A 20,121-nucleotide genomic window follows, 5' to 3' on the forward strand; every position below is an offset into this window, starting at 1 on the left:
AGGAAGTCAAAAAGAGGATATGATTATTGTTGTAAGGGTTGGTTTTAGATGTTCTTACTTTCGCTCTTTTTTCTGTGTATGTTTTTTCTTTTTCTTTTCATTTTTGTTTTTTCTTTTGGAAAACTTTAATAAATATTATAATAAAAATAAAAAAAAGGAAGAGGAAGCAAGGGAGACTGAATTGAGCTCCTCTTCCTCCTCTTGAACTTCTGACTGGTGAAATTTTATTTGTACTTAAAGGTCTGTATGCACACAACTCTGCTGTTCAACTAAGAAGACAAATCACATATATATTGGTTTGCAATTCCTTATCTAGTTACATAGATAATGGCTGATAGTAGTCTACTTAAATACATATGTGAGTATACATACAGGAACCGCATCATTTTAATGTACCTAGATAACTCAAAAGATCAATACTTTAGATTCGTTCTGATGTGCAGTGACCATGTGGCATATATGGGATCTACCAAATTCCTGCGTTGATTATGTGTATGATGTATAAGTAAATACTCATCCCATAGGGATTTCAGTGCATTTCAGTGTGTGTGGCACACAAATGCATACTGCATATATATTCTGCAGGATCAAAGTTTTCATTAATGCAAAAATCAAAAGCACAAAGAAAAAAGAAACCATAATCAAACTACAGTATAGTGGTTGACATTTCCAATAAAATAGAGAGCAGATAATATAGAAAAATAAAAAGCAGCAAAACACATCATGAAAGCAAAAGTTCATAATTCACTGGGGGAAGAGAGCTTTGTATATCTGAATTTCACATGCAGGAAATGATCCCCACCCAATGGTACAGAAACATGGTCTTCTTTACCTCTAGTCCCATGTGATGGTCTTTTAGGCACTGAGTGAAAATCTTTTTCTTTCCTCCAAAGCCTTTAATTTTAATGGGTATATTATTATTTTTTGGTGCTTTCAGATTCCTGCATCAAGTTAATTTAATTTGCTGGTTTTATATTGGAGTAGATACAAAGCTAGGTGTGGTGGTAGTAGTAGTAGTTGTTGTTTCTGCTGTTTTTTATTATTATAGGTTTTGTTGTCTAAACAATGGATTGTATTTTGCATTTTAATAGGGCTATAAACTAAATTATAATGAATAAAATAATACAATAGTGCCCCTACTTCTCTCGCTCATATATAGGGCATTCATTCATATGGGGGAAAGCAAGGAGAAATATAAACATTCATTATCTGAAGGGAACATGCTTTCTTCCTTTATTGACCTCAAACATCGAGAATCAAACTTGCTGCTATCTGTATAAACTCAAGCTAGGTCACACTGGGAGAGTCAGGCTGAATGATGGATCTGAATTTTACATTTAGAAAAAGAGGTATACTTAATCAAATCAACTGTTCTTCTGTTTTTACAGCTTGTAGGTCAGGATTCTACAAAGCATTTGCTGGAAATATAAAGTGTTCAAAATGCCCTCCACACAGCCAAACCTTTGTGGAAGCAACATCTGTGTGTCAGTGTGAAAAGGGTTACTTTCGAGCTGAGAAGGATCCGGCAACTATGGCATGTACCCGTAAGTGTGAATCATACTGGTATTTGAAATTCTTTCCTTGTCTCTCTCATTATCTCAGAAGACAAAAATAGCACTTATTTTATATTCCTCTCACAAAAGCTAAAAGTATGAGAGCATGTTTTCGTTAATCAAGAATGCAAATCAGGTTTTCATTTATTCCCAGTGCTCCTTTAAATAAGCAAAAAAATGCTCTTCAATCTAAAGTGCCTTTTAAAAACACCACCACAATAATAGATAGAATGTTACCAAAACTGTGTTATTAACAGAGTGACCACACGTTTCAAATCTGGGTACTGGTATACATAATATATAATGTGTATAAGGGGGAAAAACACCCTTGTACATAATGGGCATTTCATCCATGCAGTACATGGATGAAAACACTCCATGTACTGCAACATATCTGTAAAGTATATATCCTGAAAATGCCCTTGGAAAAATAAATACCAGACCCCTTTTACAGACTCAGATATAGTTGCAGTGCTTAGAGTTTAAAATGGGACTATAACATTATGGCTCAGGATCAAATGACCAATTAAAACAAAATAAAGCTATTCCAATTCCCATCAGCCACTCCCAAAGGCAGTCCTGGCTGGCAAGTAACATAGTCTAACTGTGTAAAAAGTCATACTGAACTTCCATTACAGCCCTCTGGCGAAGAGTCTCAAACAGTTATACATATTGCCATGGCTGTCACAACCCGCTCATTCAAATGAATTGCTGAGGAAAGCCGACCCACATTACCAGCCCCTTCCCACATGCCAGTAAGCCTTAGGATGGTGAATCTGGCAGGCTCTGAGGAGCTTGATTTATGAGTTATGGAAGATAGCTTGGAAGCTTCCTTACAACTGTTTCAGGATATTTATCATGTTCTCGCACTTTCTCAACTCCACTCCGAGATTACATTACATCACAACACCCAAGTAAACACATGTGCCATCGTATCCTGACAGTACAGAATAAGTGGACTAAAAATAACGCCTTAGCAACGTCCAGTTTAGATATGGTATTTAAAAAATAAAAATCCTGCTCAGCACCATGACAACCAACCGAACCCATAGTGCTAGGAATCTGGAGAGGATGGATCAACAACAACTTCTACTATTACCCTGAATTTGTTGAACACTTAAATCTAGGTTGCACATACTCTAATTAAATACTATGAGAACTGTGTTCTAACTGCCTTTGGGACTGTTAAACCTCCAGAAGGACGATTGTAGAGGCAAAGGGTCATTAGGGTGGAAAAGAGACATTTGCAAAATTGTCTGATACCTCTTGCCTCTTTCAATCACTTTCTGATTCTTAATAGTCATCAGTGCTTAATATTTTGTTTATAAACAAGATATATTAATGGTTCTGTAATGGTTCTAGGGGTTGCTCATGCGTAAGCCGGTGCAAACACCTGGCTGGGTTGCCTGAGTGAACCTTTTCTGTCCGGACAGCCACTCTCTCGTGGCTGTCTCAATCGCTGGCAGAATCCGTCAGTGGGCGTTTCTTAAACTTCTTCCAGCAAAGAAGCTCTTTGACGCCTAGTCTCCTCCTACTCTCTCTGCGCGAAAGCCTTCTGCGCAAGGAGGGCGTAGGCAGCGGAGGACCTCTACTCTCCCCGCTGGTCCCCGGCAAGGAGTCATGGGACCGCCTCGCCGCTTCCCCCATCTGCCCCCCTACTCCACTGGTGCTATGCTGATTCTCTTCCCCAGAAGATGGGCTGCCTCTCCCACTCCCGGGACGCTCTCTGGAATCCCTCTGGATTTTGTTCTCTCCCTCCGGCACTGATGGCAGTTCTAAAAGAAAATAAACCACAGTTGGCTTCTTTCTAATTTATGATTTTACCATGTGCACATCAGTACAATTTCAATCTATCTTGTTCCTGAATGGTGCAACACTTTATTCTACTTATAAGATGGGATAGGTTAATGGGATGTTGAAGCTGGATTGCAATTCAGTAAGAAAAGCATATATTAAAGATATACTGATCAAGGACTAGAGAATGACATAACAAATCCTCCATCCTTACTACGACTTTGGCATGTTTCTACAACAGCAGCTCCAGACAGTAAGCCATTTCTGAAGCACAAAGTAGTGTCAAAATAATTTTTGAATGTACACCAAGATCCCTTTGTATATTCAACATACCTTTCTGGATCCCAGGCAGCATTTTATTCTTTTCTATAAAATAAATTATACAGGCATTAGTATAATTATTATGCGCAAAACTGGAATAGTCACAATGTCTGATGCATGTTGGTGAAAAACATTAATCTTTTAAAACTGTCAGTATACTTGCTTGCCTAAACAAAATATATAGCATGAAGAAATTCCTGAGCGTATTGCTCACAGATGCCTGCAAAAAGGTTATGGCTGCCGGGTTTTTTTCCCAATGTGACATATAATCTATGCATAATTTACAAGTGATAACAAAGCAATCAGGCCACATTCATAAAAATCCCAATGACACATAATTTAGCAGAATCTGAGGATTAGAATTAATTGTCTCTCTTTGTTCCAAGTTCTAAATCTTAGTAAATGATTCACTGCATGTCATTACAGCTTAATATTTGCATGAAATCACAGTTTAGATGGCATAATTTAATGGCAATTAAAAACCTATTTAATCGTCATGCAAATTGGCACGAGGGCCCTTGAGTATGAAGGGTGCCTATTTCTTCAGTGTCTGCAGGCGGACAGTTATAAACTTTGAAACACTCCTACTACAATTGATAACAATTTTCCTGTTCAGAGCAATATGAATGCATAATAAATCATATTTTTATCCTAAAATAAGACCAAGATTCTCTGTACATTGCTTTACCAAACGAAACTATTAGCAATCATTGGGAAATTGAAAAAGAAAGAAACTAACATGCATATATTTTTTTCAGGTGCACACTGAATATAATTATACATAACATACACAAACTAAAATAAATCAAGATAGCATACAGGTGTTTTGTCAATAATTGGATGTGATGCTGCACATAGTCTCCCTCTCTGATACAAAAGCCTTTTAAAAAGGGGGGGGCTAAAATTCTTAAGACTGATTCTTCAAGAGCAGAAATGGGAGGAAGTTTCAACGCCCTGATTCTGTTTCCCCTACAAACATCTGATTGGTAGAATTCTCTACACTTCTATTCCTGTTGGCATTTGTAGATAAAAGTCATTGGGTGAGAATAGTTGTGGCCCAGAGAATTTAAAATCCAGATACCAGATTCTATGCTGCAGGCATATTTTGTCATCCTAACCATACAAGCCCCATCCTGAATCTGTCTCGAGTTCTGTTCCTAGTATTTTATCTGACTTTGTTTCCTGACTTTGTTTCTAGCATGTTCTTTTGTGATCTTGGCATGAGTTCCTGTAGGACAGTTTACATGTTCCTTAAGAACAATATGAGGGTATCTGGCTTTTGTTTTGTTTTTAAGTTTGTAAGAATGTACCATGTTTGCCACATTTAATTTGTTTCTTTAAATGATGAAAGAGGGCTTTGGGGGTTAAAACACACACACATATATATACTAGTTCTAATGACAAACTATTTCCCCTTTTCCTTAGGGCCTCCTTCTGCTCCAAGGAACGTAATTTTTAACATAAATGAAACAGCTCTCATGTTGGAATGGAGCCCACCAAGTGACACAGGAGGAAGAAAAGACCTCACATATAGTGTCATTTGCAAGAAATGTGGATCTGATGCCAGCCAGTGTGAGATATGTGGAGGAGGTATCCGATTCATTCCAAGACATACTGGACTAATTAATTCCTCAGTAACTGTGCTTGATTTTGTGTCTCATGTGAACTACACTTTTGAAATAGAAGCCATGAATGGAGTCTCTGAATTAAGTTTTTCACCCAAGCAGTTCACAGCTATCACCATCACTACAGATCAAGATGGTAAGTTTGTGCTATTTGTATATCAGATATACTTAGAGCTTATGTCAGTTAACAGTACATTTTGTGACACCCCTCCCCCCTGGAGTCAATAGAAACACTTAAAGCTACTCAGATCATTTATTTTTCCATGTTACTATTTTGTGCGGTGGAGAGGAAATGGTTTTAGGATGAAATAGGAGGTGTTTTGTTAAAATTAATGGTGCTATCCAGATGAAAAGGTGTTGCATTAACTGAAATTAATACAATGCTGGGACATATACTTAATTTTTTTAAGGCATGCCTGAAATTCTGTGTTTTTTCTCTGTTTTACAATGTGGAATTACTGGTGGGAAAGTCGAGGCTTGCTGATGTGTAAACTCTGTAAACTCCATTCATTTCAATAGTACACAGAGGAGTACCCAGTGGATATGACTGTAATTGCAGCTGTCATCCCATTGAAGTCAATGGTAACATTTCCATTGACTTCAGTCATTTGGTTGCACCCAGCATCTCCATGTTTACCTGTGTAAAAAAATGTACTTCAGATATTTAAAATATCAATATATACATATTGATACATGTCTCATGAATTTAATTTCAGAAAATGTATCTCTCCAGCTAGTTTGATAGGTACAGATGTAAGGTATTTAAATATTATGACATTCTTATATGAATGACCATATAGAATTTGATCCATATAGAATTGGTATTGGAATTACTAAAGGGAGAATATTCAGTTCTTGTCCCCAGGCCTCCCTATTGTTTTTGTGCCAGTTGCATAGGAAAACAGTTGCATACAGACTGACAAGTATGGCTTCATTTTGGTTTTATTAAGTTGACATCTAGAATGATCAATATGTATGTCCAATAGAAAACCAAACCTTCAGAACTTAAAATCAAATTTACACTTACCAGAAATTTAAAGCCTTATGTAGGTATTTAATCAGTGTTATGGCTGCATAATGACCTGGTGTATCTGCATGTCAAGGAGAACCCTAGATGCTTGCGGGGGACGTTCACATTTCAATAATAATAATAATAATAATAATAATAATAATAGGCATGACAAGGTTTGAGCATGCTCACTGCTGGCCAGGAGACACATTGGCTAAAAGGGTGGGATTTGGCATCTTCTACTTGTTCTGTCTGTGGAAGTGTTCCAGCTTGCCAAATGGAACCATGCCTCTTCCCCCTGCGCATTGTTCTGGAAGTTCTCCCAACCCTCTGCCAAACCAATTTCAGCTGGCATAGGGGGAAGAGAAGGAGGAAAGCTCCTTGCAGAAGCAAATGTCCCTGTGCAGGACTTCCACTTACGGGACTGGTTTAGTGAATCCTGCCCAAATTATCAAAAGGGCTTCAAATTAATTAGGATCAGTGGGAAAGCACTTCTTCCAATCCTAATTTGTTTTACAAGGATTCTATCAGATGCAAAACCCTTTTTGCAGAGGTGCAAAATCTACGAGCCTCTGGTTGCTATTGGATTCCCATCAGCCTCTACCAGCATTGTCAGTGGTCAGGGATGATGACGGCTATAATTCAGCAACAGATGGAAAGCACAGGTTCCTCACCTCTGGCTTAAAGTATCCTGGGTTGTGAGTCCCTTCATCCCAATTTCCTCTTCACCCCCACCCTCCCCTCCCCCCAACACTATTGGACAGAAAAAATAAACAATACCCCCCACACACACACCAAGAAGTTTGGGAATGAATGAGCAGCTTTGTGATAACCTTGCCTCAAACCTCAGCAGTCAGAACCTAACAGTATCATCAAAAGGGTATTTCCAAACCATTTATATCTCATCTCCCCATGACTCCTTGCGAGCAACCAACTTTTCACTGTATAGCTCAAATTACCAGCCCTGTGGGTAGTAATCACTGTTCTAATAGCACTTCTATAAAAGGGAGAGAAATCATATTGATAAGTGAAATAGGTAAAGGTAAAGGTACCCCTGCCCATACGGGCCAGTCTTGACAGACTCTAGGGTTGTGCGCCCATCTCACTCTATAGGCCGGGGGCCAGTGCTGTCCACAGACACTTCCGGGTCACGTGGCCAGCGTGACAAGCTGCATCTGGCGAGCCAGTGCAGCACACGGAATGCCGTTTACCTTCCCGCTAGTAAGCGGTCCCTATTTATCTACTTGCACCCGGGGGTGCTTTCGAACTGCTAGGTTGGCAGGCGCTGGGACCGAGCAACGGGAGCACACCCCGCCGCGGGGATTCGAACCGCAGACCTTTCGATCAGCAAGTCCTAGGCGCTGAGGCTTTAACCCACAGCGCCACCCGCGTCCCCGATAAGTGAAATAAACAGCAATAATTACACAGAGTTCACATGAGCTTACTTCCATATTTATATATTTTTGTCTATAAGGCTTGCCCTGCTACACAGCTTTTTAATTGTTCTACTAACATGTATTTTTGAAAACACTCTAATGGCCTATTTCAACTACATTTAAATTTACTTAACAGCTTATTCTCTACTTTACATTTCCTCAGTTTCTAGGGAGGAGAAGAATACCTGTTCACTACCATTGTTAAGATATGTGTGCAGCCCTTTACTTACTAGTGTGCAGTTTTCAAATGGCTATTGCACTTGCATCAATGCCCCCAAAGTCATTAATTTTCTTTGCAAAGATACTGACATAATTTACCTTTGCTCTTTAAAATATATAGTTTTCAACCATCCCTCTTTTGTACATCCATTTCTAGGCAGCAGAACTGGTGCTACCTTCATAAACATGCTTTATGAAGGCTTGCCATTTCATTTATCACCATGTCTTTTTCTGCAAAACTCTTCTTTTATGTCCAAATAAACTGACTGAGACTCTGAAAAGTGATCCTTAAATTCTTTGAAGCTTTACCAGTAGCACTGTTAATAATGGAAGAATTATTGTGGGGAATGCAAGCAGCGTACACACTTGGGTTTTACTGTAGGGCTATCATAGATTACAAAGGCAGAGGCCTTTCCTTGCTTGGATAAACTACAGTGGAAACCAACACAGTTATATGAAAAGCAGACAGTGGTAAAAGATACATATCTGCTGTCTTTAAAGATAAATCTTATGCCATCTCTCTGGCCATGCACATTTACACAGGAGTCCCAAGGATATGAACCAGCATAGCTTTCTTTCCATTGCTGGCATAACAACTGTGGTAAAGGAATGTAAAAATTAGAGCTCCTTGGAATTTGTTGTAGAGTATTGTGCATAAAGTCCAACCTCAAAAAGATTAATGAGATTCTTATACGAGGGGAGGGGATATAAGCATACCTTCTAAGTGCCCTGGGGGGAAACGGGTTATCCCGGTTTTTTCATGCAAGTTCTCAGCAGCCATATTTGGTGCCTCAATCTCATCCTTTCTTGCGCTGTGCTCTTGCCCTGAAAAGAATACCGGGGGGGGGGGGGAATGAGGCATGGGTCATGTGACTTGCCCGGGAGCCTGTCTCAGAAGACATGCATTGTGGCTTGGGGTAGTAAAAAGTTGTACAATATGTTTAAGACCACCACATTTGTTGAATAAAGGTCAGAAAATCAAAGCTCTCTTAATTTATTTATCATTTCTTCCATTAAAGTATTACTTCCCATGAAACATTTTGAAGCTAGCAATAATAAAAACATCAACAAACAAAAACAGATGAAACAATTTCAAGTCCAACACAGATATAGACTGCGAGATAAATCTATATATTAATTAGTTTCAATGAAACACTCTGTGAGAAATGCGGTAAGATAAATAAATGACCAGGGATAGGTGCTCTGACTGCTAGATGGTCAGTCTAGGACACTATGTAGGGCTGTGTCATAACAGAGTGGGGAATGGGAACACTGTGTTACAGTGGTTCCTATGTCCAGGACCAAAGGCAAACAGTAGTATTGGGATAGTGCTTTTCAGCTCCCTGGGGGTTGTGTTATGGGCTGCTGCAGAGGATAATGCCAATGCTTTTTAATATCTATATAAAGCTTCTGGAAGCGGTCATTAGGAGTTTGGGAATAAGGTGCCATCGGTATGCTCTGTTTCTCCGTAACATCTGAAGTGAGAGAGCCTGTGCAGTCCCTGGACTGGTGCCTGGGCACAGTTGTGAGCTCAATGAGGAAAAACAAGCTAAGCTTGGATCCTAACAAGACAGGAACATTGTGGGTGAGTGGTCCCCACGTCTGAGAAATTGGTCAGTTGCCTACCATGGATGGAGTTGCACTTTCCTAGAGTTCCTAGTGAAGATTGATTGACTGGTAAACCACTCTGAAAATTATTGCTCTGGGAGGGGAATAGGGCCTCCTAACAACTCTCAGCCCCCTTAACAAACAATAGCTCCCATAATTCTCTAGAGGAAACCATAATTGTTTAAAGTGGGTACCATATGATGTGAATGTGGCCACAGTCTCTCACACCAGTGGTAATGAAATGCCTTCATATTCCCATATGTAAGTGCAATTGGTCAAATTTAGATCACATGATTCTGTTGCTGGTGTGTGCCTGTCAACTTACCATAATTTTCATGTCCAGTTAACATTATCCTGCTGGGCCCAGTGTGTAAGGTAAATTTCCAAAAGGAATTCCCATCAGCTCTAGCCAGCGCAGTTATAGCCCAAACCATCTGGAGGGCATCAAATATCAAAACAGAATCCAGGATGTTACTCTTGAGTACGCCTGAGGGAAGCGTGACTCTTCCTTCAATTTATCTTGCTTCTCCAACTGATGAACAGAACAATTTTTACCTGACAGGCAGTTTAGAAACAAAGGTGATGAGGGACTATGTCATAATTAAATATGATTGGCTTTTACTAATATCTGAGTCAGAGACCTGACTGAATCTGAGCACTTTTATCATGATAGAAGAGTAAGAAGAGGCTTCAGGAGGGTGAGAAAGAAAAAAGTGTCATGTTCCCTTCCCTCAAATTTTTCTTCCTGCTCTGCAGCATAACCTCTTTCCTTGGAAGTTTTAAAGCAGAGCTTGGATAGCCATCTGCCATAGATGTTTTAGTTGAGATTCTGGCATTGTAGGGGGTTGGACAATATGACCCTTGGAGTCCCTTCCAACTCTACAGTTCTATGATATGACATCATTATGATACTCTCTGTGAACAAACTAACTGCCATCATTTTTCATTGTATACAATATCACATTTGTGTTTACCTCGTGAAAGACAAAGTGAGCCATGTATTTATACTATATTTAGTGCTTTTTTCTGGGAGTACGCAGGGGTACCCCTAAACATTTTATGAATCTAAGTTTGGCCTCATTGAGAGGCAGTATTTCAATATGAGTAGGAAAGTGAGAGTACCCCTACAATTTTTTTTAGAAAAAAAGCACTCGTATGTGTGTACGTGGGTGCGCACAGATAATGTATTTATCAAAGCATATAGCTAAAGAAACGAAAACATAGGTTTGGTTTTCAAGTTTTTGCAATTTGATCTAGCAGTGTACAGAAATCTCTGCAGAGTTGATACAATGAACCTTAAGAAGCTCTTGAAACTGTTCTACAACTTGAGTGTTTTTTCCTCTCAAGAATAAGCCACCTTGTGCTATATATATTCCTGCCACTGCAAAGAACCAAATTAAAGTAATCAGGCTCGCTTCATTTAGTTGGAATCTTTATCACTGACTGATACAGTTAGAAGAGTCATTACTGACTGATATAGCCTCAGTTCAGTACAAGATATTCCCAAGATAAGATTGTGACTTCAGTAGTGTAATTAGAAACCTTTGCCACAATACTTAATTGACTGACTGCTGAAATTCTTCAGTCACATTAGCAGTATTCTTTTTTCAGAGTTTACCCAAACATTTCTGAGAGGGATTTAAATTAAAACACGATCTCTGGTGCTCTGACTTCATGACAAGCAAACTGAAGGCTTCTTTCCTTTCCTAGCAAAAGGAATTAGTTTGGTCAAAAGCAGTAAAGGGAGACATTAATCATGGCTAGTCAGTCTGGAAAAAAATGTTCTTGTAGGTGTCATGACTTTCACACAAACCTTTAGGGAGCATGTTCAAAGTGAAGGACGTGGTAAATTACAAACCAATTCTGCTGATGTTTGCTGTGGGGTCTTTAAAGCAATTATGTTCGTAACAGGTTGTTTCAATTCATTTGCTTCTTAAAATGTAGTTTCTTCATTATGCTCCATAACCCCTTCTCCTTCTATGAGTTTGAGTCTCTTCCATACGGATTTGCCAAAGGCCTTGACCCAGTGACTGATTTCATTTCTATATTCTGATGGCATTAAGCTGTGCATGCTGAGAAAGTTTTGAAAGCCGATTTAAAGATTTCATATTTTTGCAGCCCTTATAAATCTATTCATTCTACTGCTGAATTAGCTTCAAAACAGTATTTTTAAATAACACATTCACCTACTTATAATGAAGAAGCCTTGTCTCCCAGCTCTGGTTTTAGATTGCATTTTTACATGCTTTCAAGCTTGCCTCTTAGGAAATAGTAACAGAAAGAGAGAGTTACTGTGAAAAGGTTTTAATACGTTTTGGAAATATACAGTAAACAATTCATTTTGAATGTTGTGCAAGATACTTTGCAGAACCTCAAGCACAAGCGCCCCTTGTTTTGTTTGTTCTCTTCAGCACAAACAAAATGTATACCTAACAGTTACAGAATGAGAAAATATAATTAAAATTACAAGTAGTTTGCCAATGTATATACACATGAAAGACTGAATTATAATTACCCTAGGATAGTAGCATCCAGTGGTAACCGAGGAGTTGTATACACAGTGAGAAGATTCATGTTGTTGTCTAGAAAATATATTCTGTTATCAGGAAATAACATTTGCCATTGTGGCTAGGTAGTCAAATGCCAAGGTTGGGATTAATGTTTCACTAACCATTCCTCTTCTTCTCATCTCAGAAAATTTTCTATAACCAGCCATTATAGCATATTTTCATATCCTTCCCCTTCATTGAAAATCCAAAGCTACTAGTTTCCCACAGGCAATTGTTCATCCATTGTAAGAACAGGGTGCTGGACTAGGTGGGCAATTGTTCTGATCCAGCAGGCTCTTCTTATGTTCAAGGCCTTTAAATACACTTAAAAACAGCCACCATTTGTTTATTTTTTACTGGGAATTTTATTTATTTATTTAAAACATATATAAACCACTTAATATGTTTTTTAAAATATCTGAGCGGTGTACAACAAAAAAAAGTAATATAATTAAAACAAAACTATAACATAAAAATAGTAAACAGCAGAATAATAGCATATTAAGACATGTGATTCATACAAATAAGGTGTCTCTCAGCACATGGAATTTGTTTCCAGTACTAGAACTGAGCTCACAGACCTACCACTCAATAATCCACTCCTGATTTTCTCTCAAACATATCCAGACTTCCTTCATGTTAGCAGGCTAATTTAAAAAGGGAAAACCTTTTTTGTTGTTATCCTTGTTAAACAATTGGGAGCCTTTGATGATCTGCTTCGAATAACTAAAGAGATCTACTACAAGATCTCAATTTACCCTCTGTCCACCCCTACTCTAGAGCTTTTAGTGGGTTGATTCTTGTATCTGTTCAGACATAGTGCATATTTTGATCCATTGTCCAATCCATTTGTGTACATAAAAGGTATCTATACAGTGGTGGCTGGTGGCACTGGTAGGGCACAAGACAGGAAGCAAACAGTATGTGGAGCCAGAGCCAATGGCAGGCAGAGCCAATTCTAGTCCCCTCCACCATCCCCCAATTTTCCTGCTGGACTGGTTCTAAGCAAGAAGGCAGATTAATAATAATAATAATGCCCCACCCATCCGGCTGGGTCTCCCCAACCAGACAGGTGCGACTGGCTGAGGGAAGACTGATTTGGTGCAAGTGCATATTCAGTACTGCTTGGTTGCAGTCAAAATAAAATTTATCCTTGCACAGTCCAGATCACAAGCCTACATGGTAGTGACTTGCCAAATCGTTCTTGTGCAAACATTACAGGACGCACTGTACAAACTCACAGGAAGCACTTAGGGAACAAAACATTTGAGGATCTTGCACCAATGAATCCAGAAAGTATAAAGTAGCATGGGTCTCAAAGCCTGATCTGACACAGGCACTTTATTCCCAGCCATATCCTGGCAGCTGACAAGCAGTGCTAACTGCCGATCTGATTTTTATCTCTGTGGCAATATAGCACCACCATTACAGATGTTCATAGAATAGAACTGCAGCTTCCAGCCAGCAGAGATCAAGTGACAGAGTGGCAATCTGGTCCCAACTGTCCCTGATACACTCTTGATTTTATTCTGGAGTCAGTACCTTTTTTGCTCAGGTGCAGGTTGAGGCTGCTTACAAATGGTCTTGCTTGTTTTCTGCTAACACTGAAGTCCAGTGGATGTTTCCTCGATAGTAAGTCCCACTGTTTTCAGAGAGACTTACTCTAGTAAGTCTTTTTAGGGTTGCAGTCTAAAATATCTCCTTCATGCGTCCAGACTACCAGCTCGAACAAATAAATGTGATCTATATATAGTACATAGCAATGAGCATGTGGTATTTTTATTTTTATTATTTTTATTTTATTTCTGGCAAAGTCAGTGAAATTTCACCATTTTAGTATGTATTTTATCTTATTGTGTGGTGGTTTTATTTAATAAAACCACTCTGATATTATTCAAATGAAGGGTGTTTTAAATAAAAACGGAATTGAACTAAAGTATGCATTAACATTCATATCTCTTTGTTGATGTTGGGAAATGGCATTACTTTCCTTGCTAATTCGTCTTATGCTACTGCTGGGAATGACTTTCTTACTTAACTGATCTGTTTCATTAACACTCCATACATTTTTTAAAACAGAAATAAAAATAAAAGTCATGGCCTAAGAGAAATGAGGTTCTCCATGCTTCTCTTGATTAACCACAACTTGCCTTGGGCACTTTGCTTCAGAATACATTCAGGATGTATTTTAATGCACTACCTATGCTCACAATAGAGTGGATTATTGCTGTAATGAAACTTTATTTTAGAAGGGGGGGAAATGTTTGGAACACTAAACTCATTATTTAGGGCCACTGTGAATTAACTAACATAGATTCAGTTATAAAATAGCATTTTTAAGGTATATTTTCCCTTCGGTTTTTCTTAAATCTAGAACTGTCATGGCTTTTAAAACCTAAAATCATTGGCATGAGAATATAATTGACAGCTGATAAATTGAGACTGCTGCTGGCAACATTGGACAAACACAAACACCACGGCTATGGTGTTAACCATCAGTGCATGCTTTATTTCAAATTAAGTGTGACAAATTAGAATGTTAATTGCTAGCTTTGGAATGAATACTGTGCTGATCATTGGAGGAGACTGATCATGTTGGAAAAATGAGTAATCACAAATAAAAACTATTGTAATTGATGACATAGGTGTATGCTGATGGTAAATGGTTATGGATATTCCTGCAGAAGTGACACTTCTTTAAAAATACCGTTGCCAGTCTAAAAACTAGTAAATTGGAAGATGCATTAAAGTTAGTGTATCTAGGTCGAGCAGGTTCTTGAGAGGAACTGTATCATTATTACTGACTCAAAGATATTGTTACTGTCAACTACTCTTGAAGCAGCAAGTGCCAAGATGAACAATTGCTCTTTAAGTGAGTGTGACCTTAAAGACCCAGAAACACTGTAAATTACATGTCTCCTTCTGTACTTTCTAATTCATTTTGCTCTACATGCACTAGGTTCATAGATGTTCAGTATGGCTATGTGTTCTCAACTACAAATGTTTTAGAACATTCTGATATCTTAACTATGCCATAAGGGATGACTGAAAATATTATTTGTATCTTTGGACCAGTCTTGCAATGAAAGTGCACCTCGGGGAGTCAGTAGTAGAGGCCTTGTGTGAGAAGATTCCGTCATTAGCAACTTAGAGTGTTTGTTGTCTGCATAGTGACTTGACTGCCTGATTGCAAATATTTGGTATGGGTGGGATAGGTTTTTGATAACTAAGGTGTGAAAAAATGCAATTTTAAAAATAAACAAGTGCCAAGATGAACAATTGCTCTTTAAGTGAGTGTGACCTTAAAGACCCAGAAACACTGTAAATTACATGTCTCCTTCTGTACTTTCTAATTCATTTTGCTCTACATGCACTAGGTTCATAGATGTTCAGTATGGCTATGTGTTCTCAACTACAAATGTTTTAGAACATTCTGATATCTTAACTATGCCATAAGGGATGACTGAAAATATTATTTGTATCTTTGGACCAGTTTCCTGAAGATAGCTTCTCACATCAGGCCTCTTATCAACACAATCATCTCTAGAAAAACATCCACAATCATTTATGCGGACCTGGATGTGTTAATCTACCATATCTCTATCCATCACACAAACAGTTAAGAGTTAAGTTGTTTTGGTCTACCATCCTGATGGTGTCCAGCATCCAAGTGTAGATGAAAACTGCTGCTCCCGCCTTGGGAACCTTCAGGCCAAGTTTGGTCACGATATCTCAAGAGGCATCCAAACCTCTAGAGAACAAATGGACAAACCACTTTCCCAAATATATACTAGATTTCGTCCTTTTTTATCATTTCCATATTTCTTTATAATTATTCTCAGCTTAACTCTTACCATCTGCTCCTACTAAAGCAGCTCCTAAAAAGCAGCTGGAGTAGAAGGGACAGAAGCTGGAGAGAGAACTGTGGGTGGTGCCCTTTCTCCATCCTTGGAACCCACTGTACTTGGAACTGGGTGTGAAGAGTGCAGCTGCCTGCTTAGTGGGTGGAATATTGTCAGGGGCTGGACTGAGAAGGAATGGTGGAGACTGTCCCCTCTCCTCCTGAAACTTCCAGAGAAGAGGAAGTCAGTATACATTTACAACAGGGGTTTCAGAAGGTCACAGCTCTGAGACAGAAGAGGGACAAAGCTGGGAGATAATAGGAGAAGAGGAGAGGGGAGAAGCAGAGCCAGAGTAGCTGGCTGACACGTTATCACTAGAACTCCAGACCCTTCCTTCTCCCAGAACCCGGTAAGCAGTGAAAGTAGGAAAGCAGAGAGCCAAGAACAAATGGCCTTAAGAAGCCTCCCTAAGGGGGCTGGGGCTGTTGGCGATTGAGAAGAGAAGGGGGGGGTGGAGCTTACTCGAAGTAACACCATTACTTGGAGAGACAGCATTTCTAAGCCTCTCTCTGTGAATGTTGAATAAAAAACTTGATAAGAGCTTCTTGTCTATCTGTTGCTAGCAGCCTGCCATGGGGGAGGAAGATCAGGTTCCCTGAAGCCTGACCAATATGGCTGTTGGCAGCCTGAGGTAGCTCCATACATCTTGGGCCTGCCCATAGAAAGCAAGCCTAGAGTGGGAGACTAGAGTGAAGTTAGCAGCCTGTTGAGGAGATTTGGTGGTTATGTTTTGCAGTCATCGGTCTGTCAATAAATAAGGCTTCCATTGCACCCAGCAGAAGAGAGGTGCAATCCTCCATGGAGTCTCTCACACAAGCTGCTTCACATTATCAATTAAGAGAAGATAATGGTAGGGCTGGGGAACATTTTTTCTTCAAAGGGTCATTGACCCGACCCACATAACTTTTTCTAAGATTTATTTGGTGTTTGTGGACCCAATGCCAAAGGTGTATGTGGTGATGTGCCCCTAAGGAAAGGAATGGGGTTCAAAACTTTATCCACCTTTTAAATGCAGCCAATATATTAATCTTGAGCAGTTAAACTGCAAGCTCTTCGCTACTATAACACAGCTGTTTTTGCATTCTGATTTATATTATCAGTAGCTTTACATTTCTATTATGGTTGCTGAGGTGGAATAAAAGATGCGTGCCATTTTTTCCAGTATTTTTTGAATCAACTGCATATATTCTGAGATTGTTTGTAATTTGGTTGTAGCCATTGTATGAAATTCCATCTTATACAACAGTGTCACTGAATAGAAGCTGCTCTGTTCAGGTATATGACTTTTTAAAAGCTGTTTTATTTGACTGGTTTTATAACCCTGCAAAAAGCCATATCAGTTAGTAAAAATCTTTTTCTTTGTGCTTGCCTTACAGCCTGGTCTTTTAACAAATAAATTGCTTCAGAGGTTTTGTCCACACAGAAAGGTGATGAGTGCAAGTGCTTTAGAAACAGTAACTTTAAAACATTATCTCTGCTTTGAAGTTATGTTCAGAGCTGCAACAAGGTAAAAAAATAAATAAATCCAAATCATGCTAAGTTAAACCAGTGTAGTTGGCTACATAATCATTCAGTTCAGCCCAAGCTAACAACAATGTGGCTGCCACAGACTAACGCATTCATGTACATAGAAGCTGAAAGAAGCATTTTGAACTTGTGACCTAGGAGAGATATGTACCCTTCAGTTCATTTTGATCGATCTTACATGGTGCATACTAATTCTAGTGAAATTGTTTGTCTACATTAAGGATTTTTAGCAAGATCACTGATGAGTATATATATGAAAAGGTGATAAATCTGACACCAAGAATAAAGGTCACTTAGTCTGCTAAACATTGTTTCTAAATCAAACTCTCACTTGCTATTGCACAATCTAGAAGAATGGGCTGAATTGACTTACGTCAGGGAAGTACAAGCCTGTGGAAATGGCAAGAGTATGATTGACCAGCGCTCTTTACTGAATCATCTGGTTTGCAACAAATTAAGGAGTCTAGGAAGCCTTCTTGCCTCATTTGATATATAAACTGGGAAGAAATGTGTAAAAACTATGGAGTATCAGTGTCAGTAGATATTTATTTACTCTGATCAGAAAAGTCACAACTACCAAACCAGTTGTTCATAAATGTCATGAGCCAGGAGTCAGCTTTGCCTGAAGAGGAACAAGGCAGAGTGTGTTCAGCTGCAGCTGATCAGCCTTCAAGGATACAGAGTAGAAGGCATTGATGAGAACCAGCTGGCTTCAGACTTCTTAAGCAGAGCTTCCAGCAGCAGCCAGATGCTTGTAGTGATGCTTGTAGTTCCTGGCATGACCTTGCTGCTTCCTGCTGGTCTTGACCCCATTGGATTACCTGACCCCTGGAGCATCTAGCCATGTAGATTGCTGTTCACCTAACCCTAGGACTGGACCTAGGATGCTGACTCCGCCTCCAGGCAAGTACACCTCAGAGACTCTTCTGGTTGGCTGGCTTTCCACTCCACTGCACCTTGTGACTCAGCAACAAGACTACACCAATAAAAGGGAAATTGCTGGGGTTCTTCCTCCTACCAATACTGTTAAACAGGAATGTCTACCAACTCCATTTCTGTTTAATTTAGTTGTTAATGCACTGTCTCGGTTCTTGTTCTATCCCAGAGGCTGTATGCAAACAACATGGTTTTGTATCAGCTGCATGAGTAAGGTGAGATGTTTGCCAAGGAATTTCAGGGAAATGTTTTCTTGTGCAGGTTAGTAATATTTACAGGATCAGCTGGACTTCCGTGGAAATTGTATGTGGAAATTTAATATTATAATTAGACCTTGGGCCAGAAAGGTGGGGGGGATACTTTAAATTGTTAACAATTGGACTGGTTAAAGTATTTTGTCCATACTTCTGTTATGTTAAGAGTTCTCATCTCCTTGAAAGTACTCGCCTGTATTAAAGTCAATGCACTTTGATAAGCTTTTGGTGTGTTGATGTTCCAAATTTGTCCTCTCTGTGGCTGGAAAAGAATTATCTAAAACACTGTTAGACCACATATTGTGTGTCCATGCACAAGGTGCCTGATATTTGTCATTATGTAATCTACTGTATTATCTATAATCACCAAAGGGAAGAATATGTCAAAAATATTTAGTTGATTTGACTAGTGCTGGTGATTCTTTTGATTAGTATTGATTATTCTTACAAGAAGGCAAATGTCTATAGTTTCACCAGCACCAGCTTTGTAATGCACCTGGTCAACGTGTAACAAAAGTTAAAAAATATTTTAAAGTTTTTTTTAAAAAAAAAAGGGAGGAAAGGGGGCAAGATTTTTTTTTTTTAAAGGAGGAAAGGGGGCAAGATTTTTGTGGTCCAGTGCAAAAGGTATGGGGCTCAAACTTTGAACGTACATGTACATTCAAAGTTTAACAGAAATTATGTGCTACTTATTTTATACATGCTTTTCTGTCTGGCATTGGTCATCTTGAACTAGTTCTTTAGTAAACACCTTTTTGCAGTTCAACTACAGTCCCTGAAAATTATTGATTGCATTGTCCTACAAGGTGGTGTGCATTGTTCTCCCCCTCCCCATGTAATCCCCACAACAACCCTGTGAGGTAGGTTAGGCTGAGAGGCAGTGTCTAGCCCAAGGTCGCCTAGTGTGTTCATGGCAGAGTGCAGATTTGAACCCTGGTCTTCCAGGTCCTAGTCTGACACTCTAACCACTACACCATGCTGACTGATCTGTGGAGGTTGTTCCTGCTGCACAACTGACAGCTGATATAGGTCGTCTTCTGTTTCTCGGCTCTGTGATTCACTGTGTGACACATGAGCACTGTTTGGCTGCTGCAGTTTTTATTCTGACTTTTTGGGAGTAGATTTGTTTGTGCTCACTTTTGTGAAAAATTCATGTATTTGATCCTGCCTATCAACAAAAAGAGTCTGTGCTGTGGAGCTTTCTTCATTAAAGGAGTATTAAACAGATGCATTTTGAAAATGCCATGTGGTTGTAATAGTCCTTCTAAATGACATTTCCATTCTCCGCCCCCCCCCCCAAAAGAATTATGCTATAGAAGGGTGAATCTTTTTTCTGGGGGTTTTTTTGGGGGGAGCAAAGCAAACCTGTAGCTCAAGCACATGTTGTT

The 20,121-nt window shown here is 39.1% G+C and overlaps 1 protein-coding gene across 3 annotated transcripts in view; it reads left to right on the forward strand.

Moving 5' to 3' along the window:
- EPHA6 (EPH receptor A6) overlaps positions 1-20,121 on the forward strand; it is a 365,265-nt gene that overhangs the window by 174,461 nt on the left and 170,683 nt on the right. For all 3 annotated transcript variants that reach the window (XM_077927237.1, XM_028726795.2, XM_028726794.2), the window contains exons 4-5: positions 1,389-1,544; positions 5,094-5,429. In XM_077927237.1, the coding sequence (XP_077783363.1) occupies positions 1,389-1,544; positions 5,094-5,429 (492 nt within the window). The remainder of the gene's footprint in view (positions 1-1,388; positions 1,545-5,093; positions 5,430-20,121) is intronic.

The sequence above is a fragment of the Podarcis muralis genome, chromosome 4, assembly GCF_964188315.1.
Source record: "Podarcis muralis chromosome 4, rPodMur119.hap1.1, whole genome shotgun sequence".
Lineage (NCBI taxonomy): Eukaryota > Metazoa > Chordata > Lepidosauria > Squamata > Lacertidae > Podarcis > Podarcis muralis.